We start from the raw sequence: 7764 nt of genomic DNA on the forward strand, positions 1-7764 counted from the left end.
TGAGCTATGGCAGGTTTGACAAGGGAGATTTTGAAAGAAATTCTTGCAAGGATGTTGATTTGTCCCTTCCTGCCTAAGAAGCCGGGGATGTTTCAGGCAGAAGAGAAATCAAATTGCTGTTCTTACGGAGAAGTATGCATTTTTAGTTTTGCATTGTTATAAAAAATATAGACACTTTGGTTACAGTAATACAATCACAATTTATGACATGGTGCATTGTCAATGATTGTCTCAGATCTACTAACAGTTGCATAAACAGAGACTGCATTTAATGAGGTCTGATAGGAACATGCCTCATAGCTAGGCTACATGTTGGTGGTGACGTGCACTAAATAAACATTGAACAGATATAGAAAAGACTCGAGTAAACATTTTACGTCATAGATGTGCCCCTCATATACCCAACATTTCCAAACCCACACACATCTCCTACATTATGGACATGACAGATCATGTACTAAGCGACTGCTTCACTGTGATCAATATTTGCCTTGCCTCTCATAGGCTCACTCAGAGCAGCAAACAGAAGCTAGACTCATCCTGCCTCATCCCCTACTGAGCACTGCCCCAGTAACTGCTTGTCACTATCTCATACAAGAACAAAACCCAAAGTGACCTCATCGGCAACAAACGGAACTCCAATTACACAAACTGTTTCTCCATAAAACATGTAACTGTGCCACTTTCTTTTCTATGGTGTCCACAGTGTCAGGCCACGTCATTCCTGCAGGTGAATGTAAAAGAATTAAACTGTTTGTAATATTAATTACTGTCTCACAAATGGATAAGAATCCCCCACCCCCCCAAAAAATATATATGAGGTTTGACCTGAAATTCCACTTCCTTCCCTCCTTGATATTCCCTTCTGCAAAACTACAGACTGGCATAAAACCACTGCTGAACTGGATACACATGACAGTGAACACATGCCACAGGATGTGCAGAAACTTGGATCACACAGACAAGGCACAAACTAATGATCTGAATTCAGTATGGCAACACTGCTTACACTCTACAACCGCTACTCTTCTCAATGAACAGGGAGAGGAAGGGGGAATCTACCCGAAAATAAGAAACAGAATGTGGGACTTGGGCTTCTGACTGTTGCTGGTACACTAAATTGCCTATCGCTGCCACTTTTTATTTCTAAGCTTAAACTGAAAGACAGGCTGCACATGTTCTGTGCACAAACATGGGCACAATTATGAGATTCAAGAACTTTCTGAGAATCACGACTTACTGACACACACACACACAATCACTTGAGTGGTAAGGAAAAGTTCTGCCAACTGCTGATATGAATTGCAATTATGATTATAAATCCAGATCTGCCATATAAAACAAACAAATGAGAATCAATGTTGGAATGAAGCGGAGTATTGCTGACGTCGAGCCCACAGAAGTAGGGACAGCATCATAGCGGTGGTGGGCATCCGGTACAAGATCAGCAGGCTGGCAAAACTGAAGCAATCCTGCAAACAGAGAGTAATGAACCCTGTAAAGCAAAACTTACTTTGAAGGCAGCACCCAAAGGCTCATAATTGTAAGCACAAAAGACCATCACTGGCCCCTAACCTGAGCTAGCGTACAAACCAAAAATCTGCATTATATAAATACTATATTATGGGTGTGAAGCTAATGTAACCCTGGAAAACAATATACAGAATGTTCCACTCAAACCTCCCACATTTTATCAGATCTTAGAGCAGAAAACATGAATGGTAGGAAAATGAAGCTATAAGAAATATAAGAACTAGAAAAATTTTATTTGATACACTAATAAACCTCTACATGTGCACCATTGGTAGCACAAATAATATCCAATCTCTGAGCGAGAGGTCAACTTCAAAGTCATGAAATAAAATTCTTTGAGTTTTTCTTTCTTCTAGTGTTAATTATAATCCATATTTATCACAATTTGTTTGCAATGATTAAGTAAAATGTGGGAGGTTTCAATGGAACACACTACATATTAGGAAACCCAGTGATGGACACCAGATGAGTGAAGACTGTGCATCTGTTATAAATGGTTCCAGGTACTGGGAGGATGAAACAGCCAAGGCGTAAGTAAGTAAATATAACATTATGAACACAGACCTTGTCGCACTGGAAGTATGTGCAATGAGAGTAGACTTCATACAAGTTCAGTGTGTGAATACTGATCTATACTTGAAAACTGCATCTGATTTGCTAATGGACTTTAAGTCACCTCATGACAGGAAAGTCCTCACAGTGGCCTTGATGAGCTGTCGACACACAGGGCAGTCATTCAGGCTGGGTGCACAGTTCACGCAGGTCACCAGGTGCCCACATGGCAAGAACACTACACCCACTTCCTCATCCATACAGATCTTGCACAGTCGAGCCTCCTTAAGCCGCCGAACTTCCTCCTCAAGAGATGGCGATGCACCACCAACTGCTGATTGGGCAATAACACATTATGACAGATATAGATAAGTTGCAGAGGGCAATGAAAACAGATTCGCTTTGTGATTACGACTTGACTCACCCTTGGCTTTGTTGCTGCTTTCGCCTGCAGAGGGCAGGTGTGGCATGCTCTTGGTGTTGGCTTGCTCTGGGAGTGGCTCCCCTCCATCCAGCTGCACCTGCTGCTGGTCTGATAGGGTGGGCATCGAACGAGACGTGTATAATGAGGAACTACTGCACACAAAGTCACATGTCAGAAGACAACAACAGTCAAGAGTTCCACTTGCAAGCAGCTCTAATGGTGAGTGCTCACCTCTGTGGCGTGGCCTGCCCCTCTCCTTCGATTTCTGTATCGGCGTTCATGACAATGTTGTCTGTGCTGTGCACATCTGAGGGACTTCCCACCCTACTGCTTCTGCTGCTGCTGCTGCTGCTTGCTGTGTCAGCTGCTTCTTCATTCAATTGGATCTGCAGTGCAGCCTCAATAAGTGCGTCGGGTGTTGTGAACGGCAAGCCAGTCTGCTCCAGTTTACGACGCAGAGCCAGCTTGATCCATGATACATCTAATCCCACATGTAAGGCTGCCTGGGGGCAAAAATAAGTGGTCCAGTGTTCAGATCCCATTAACTCAATGAGTGCAACAGCTGAATGGCAACATGCCAACTTCGTATTCAGGAGGTTATAGGTTCAATTCTCTGTGTGGATACTGGATAATATTTTGAGGTGCTCTGTGCCAGGGGGAAAAACAAAAACAAAAAAACTCCGTGGTTTTAGTCCGCAAGCGAACTATACTAACTGAGCGACCGCCGCTTGTCGGCGAACTTAGTGCCAACTTCAGCAGATAGACAATGTTGTGTGGGCAGCGCAACAAATCCCCACAGCCGTTAATTTCGGTTTTCTAGACTGGAGCCACTATTTCCTTGAAAGAGCTCCTCAATTATCATCATGAGGCTGAGTGGTCCCCGTTCCTGACCCACTACTTCTCAGAAAAAAAATTTGGTAGAGCCGGAAATCGAAGCCAGACCTCTGGATATGTAGCCAGGAACTCTGACCACTTGACCACAGCGGGGGCTTCTGTGCTGCAATATGGGCTTCCTTCAAACCAATATAATGCTCAGTACTACATAGCCTACGCAGTTCAGAAAGCAGCATTAACTCCTTCCTATGTAAAAAGGAAGCCTTCCACCACCAGATTTACAAATTTACTATCACATTATGATCATGCACTGAATTTTATATCTTTCCTCTTCGCATTCTGTGACATCTCCGTTACCAGAACAAGAGATGGCAGGATTTGTACACATTCTCACTTTCCCATATACACATAAAATATGAGGGTTACTGTGATTACAAAAGAAACTGATATAAAGATTTTGATGGATTTACACATTTTCAGCCTCCCTGAATGTGAGAAAGTGGTTTGGAATGCTGTCTGTGTACGTGGATGTGCGCACTGCTAGGGCCTGAGTGGCCGCACACATTCCATTCACATTCTGTGACTGAGTGTCTATCCACCATATGAACATCACAGCTCCAAAAATAGGGGCCCTTCAGATGGGGCCCAAAGAACAAACTGATAATTTTCTCAAAAACGACTCTGACAATTCTGATTTATTTTTAGTAATATGTGAAGGCCATTTCCCTAAATAAAACTTCACTGGTGGTATCTTCAGAAAAATAAAGCATCACATGTGTGTTTAACTTATGCAAATTAAATTCTATGTGCTCCCCACCAGGAAATGATGTACAACGCAGTGAGCATGAAGCCTGGAGCAAGTGTAAACCTTGACTCTGTCCCCACTCTGTTCCATGTCTCACAGTGTCTACATCGCACTGCACTGAGTGTCATCCTAGTGTGTAAGTATGTCCATCAATCATAACAATTTTATACTTTTAATAAATAACTTATTTTAGACAAGTATTTCAATATATTTAAACACTGTAATTCTATGTAAGAACTATTACATGACAAGACTACTATCAATGGATCCAGTAATGAACATGTATGCATGTCGTTGCTTCCTCCTGATGATGGTCATTAATGACCAAAACGCATAGCAAAATAACATCTTAATAAAAGTAATTGATTTACCAACAATTTGGGCCTATCAGTTAATTACTAAAGGTATAAAATTGTTGTGATTAATGGACATATTTGCATAGCAGGGACATACACAAAAGGATGCAAAACCTACAAATGAAGGTGATCTTAATGGGTTTAAATATAGGTACTTTGTCCTACGTGGGGCAATCCAGAAGTTTCCGAAATTTGAATTTTGTGCACGAATGGTTACGAGTACATCGAAATACTGCTAGGTGTCTCCTCACACATCCTTCTTGAATCAGTGTGGCAAGCAGTGTCGAGTTGAGTGGTTCGGTTTATTGTTGGTGAACGTATTTCCATTGTTGTTTCCGTGAGTTTGCGGTTTTGTGATGGCTGACCTGAGAGAGCAGCGTGTCTGTATAAAGTTTTGTTTCAAACTTGGGAAAACTGCTGCAGAAAGCACCAAATGTTGAAGCAAGCATTTGGTGAAAACAGTTTAGGCCAGATACAAACTTACAACTGGTATAAGCGTTTTAAAAATGGCCGAACATTGACTGATGATGACGATCGTTCGGGATGGCTGTCAATGCGCAAAACACCAGAAAATGTCGCGAAAGTTACGGATCTGATTCTGCAAGATCGTAGACTGACCATCCAAGACCTCTGTAACACCTTGCGACTAAGTTATGGTACATATCAACGAATTTTGTCAGAGGAACTGAACATGAGGAGGATTGCGACGAAGTTTGTGCCACGACTGCTGCAAAATGAACAGAAGCAGCATCGCTTGGAAGTCTGCAGGGAACTTCAGCAACAGTTTCAAGAGCATCCAAATTTTCTTTTGAAGGTTGTCAGTGGTGACGAAAGTTGGGTTTATGGCTATGACCCTGAAAGCAAGCAGCAATCATCGCAATGGAAGAGCCCTTCTTCACCTTGGCCAAAAAAAGCTAGACAAGTCACGAGCAACATTAAATCCACGTTGATCTGTTTTTTGATACTGATGGGATTGTTCATAAGGAGTTCATTCCTCCTGGTCAAAAAAGAGTTCTATCGTGATGTTCTATGGTGTTTGAGGGAGTACATGAGGCGAAAACGTCCAGAGAAGTGGTGCACGAACGACTGGGTACTCCACCATGACAACGCACAACAGTATACGTCTTACATTGTGCAGGAATTTTTAGCTAAAAACAAGATGGCAGTTGTTCCCCACCCACCGTACTCGCCAGACTTAGCTCCATGCGACTTCTTTCTCTTCCCCAAGATGAAAATCAAGTTGAAGGGGCGAAGATTTGATACAGTTGAGGAAATTCAAGTGGAAACGCAGACGGTACTAAACACCCTAACAAAGAAAGACTTCCAGGATGCATTTGAAAAGTGGCAGAAATGCTGGGATCGGTGTATGTGCTCCCAAGGGGACTACTTTGAAGGTGATGGTGCAGAATAAGATCTAGGTAATATGTAATAGTTTTTATTAATATATTTTGGGAACTTTTGGATTGCACCACGTATATGGCCCCCAAATGCAAGCCAACTACTTCACCTGGTGCTCAACCAATGAAACAGTGATCTACTCTAACACTGTAGGAAATACAGGATGCACTGGTCTCAAACATGGTGTGCAAATGTGGCCACAAGGAATCCAGCATCTGTGCCAATACGATTAAAGAGAGAGAAATTCATCAAGCTGTGGCAGCGCACACTCAGGTAACTGGTAAGGAGATGAGCCAGATGAGTGGGAAGACTTTAGTTAAGACAGAAAATGCATTAAACTCATGGCTTGCACACATGAACCACAAATGTCATCTTCCATCCCTCTATTTTTTCCATAAAATTAAAAACAAATTTTCTGTACATCTTACTTGTGTCTGTACTTTTGGTTTGTCCCAAGTTATAAAGAGAATTCATTTGTAAGGGAGTTAGGTGTTCAGCTGTGGAATGTTAACCAGTGGACAACAGAAGCTGAAGAAGTGACCACTTCACAGACCAGAACCAAGTCAGTCACAGCGGAAACGAAGACATTTGTAGTCCAGTAAAGAATGGAGCAAATCTTAGACAGTCACTGATTGCGAGCTGTTGTAATTGATTGTAATAAATCCAATCATCCAATCCAGAACCCGTTCTTAATAGTCATGCAAACCCCTCAAACACGACAATATACATTGCATGACTAGGTCAAAAAAGAAATGCTGGCTTCTTACTAAAATTTGGCTGCCATCTCCTTTACAATAACCTCCTTGGGAATGGATACAGCGATCCCATCATTTTTCCCATGCTTCAGAAGCACTGTGGAAGTCATTTTTCTTAATCCTGTCGAGTACTGCTTGCGATTCACTTTGGATGTCACAAAATGTTTCCAAATGTCATCCCTTCAGTTTCATTTTCAATTTGGGAAACAAAGCGAAATCACAGGGGCTAAGTCTGGCTAAGGCTTGCGGAAGTGTGACGTTGGCCTCTCTCCTTATCTTCTTTCACTGAGGCAGTTACAACAATAAGTCAGGGAACTTTCTGATACCACCTCATATACATATTACAGGGTATATAGAAAGGCATGTACTTTATGGGCCTTTTAATGAATTTTCAAAACTAATTCTGACCATATGCAACTCTGAGGTTATGTGCCGCTGCAGAACATAACCCCTGTGTAAGATGCAAATCCATCATATGTTCACTAGGGGCACAGGTGGAGAAGGTTTTTTTTTTTTAAATTGGCTTCAGTGATTGGGCCAATTTCACTGCTGCTTGGTGTTCGGTGCAACAGGGCACTGAATAACAACTGATTCTGGATCTAAGTCACCACAATCAAAGTCAACAGCAAACGAGAAAGTGCAATGCCTTTGCACCAGTTTCTAGTGCAAAATGATCTGCAGCAAGGAAGGAGTGAGGTTTGAAATGAAAACTATAGGAATTAAAACTAAAATTCTGGACTGTATCCATCGTCCCAGTCAGTTGAATCACGACGTTTCGGAAGCTGGTTCTGCTACCGTCCTCAGGTAAGTAAAATGGAGGTAAAAAAAGGGGGGAAAAAATGGGGAAAAAATTAAAAGGTAAGGAGGGTTCTTATGTATCCTATACAGTTGGGTCCCTTAGATCAAGCTAATCTCAATCACTGGACAAACTGGCAGGGGACGAAATCAAGGGTGATCAATTCATAGTGGGAAGTTGTCAATGGGAGATAAAAAGACGAATCAAGATAAAAAATTATTGAAAGACCCAAATCGTCTGGGACAAGGAGCAAAGAAAGAATTGAAATATTCTACAGGAATATAGAGTGAAGGAGAAAAGAAGGAAAAAAG

The 7764-nt window shown here is 41.9% G+C and overlaps 1 protein-coding gene across 3 annotated transcripts in view; it reads right to left on the reverse strand.

Annotated features, from left to right (window-relative positions):
• Positions 1–252: 252 nt before the first annotated feature.
• The window catches only part of LOC111866121 (baculoviral IAP repeat-containing protein 7-B), a 16091-nt gene continuing 8579 nt past the window's right edge, over positions 253–7764 (reverse strand). The window contains exons 5-8 of one of the 3 annotated variants that reach the window (XM_023854754.2): positions 2741–3012; positions 2510–2661; positions 2210–2416; positions 253–1472 (exon numbers count right to left, since the gene is read on the reverse strand). In XM_023854754.2, coding sequence (XP_023710522.1) covers positions 2211–2416; positions 2510–2661; positions 2741–3012 — 630 coding nt within the window. In that variant the 3' untranslated portion in view covers positions 253–1472; position 2210. Of the gene's footprint in view, positions 1473–2209; positions 2420–2509; positions 2662–2740; positions 3013–7764 lie in introns of all 3 variants that reach the window. The other 2 variants (XM_023854752.2, XM_023854751.2) reach the window with 2 other exon arrangements.

This window comes from Cryptotermes secundus, unplaced genomic scaffold (assembly GCF_002891405.2).
Source record: "Cryptotermes secundus unplaced genomic scaffold, Csec_1.0 scaffold318, whole genome shotgun sequence".
NCBI lineage: Eukaryota > Metazoa > Arthropoda > Insecta > Blattodea > Kalotermitidae > Cryptotermes > Cryptotermes secundus.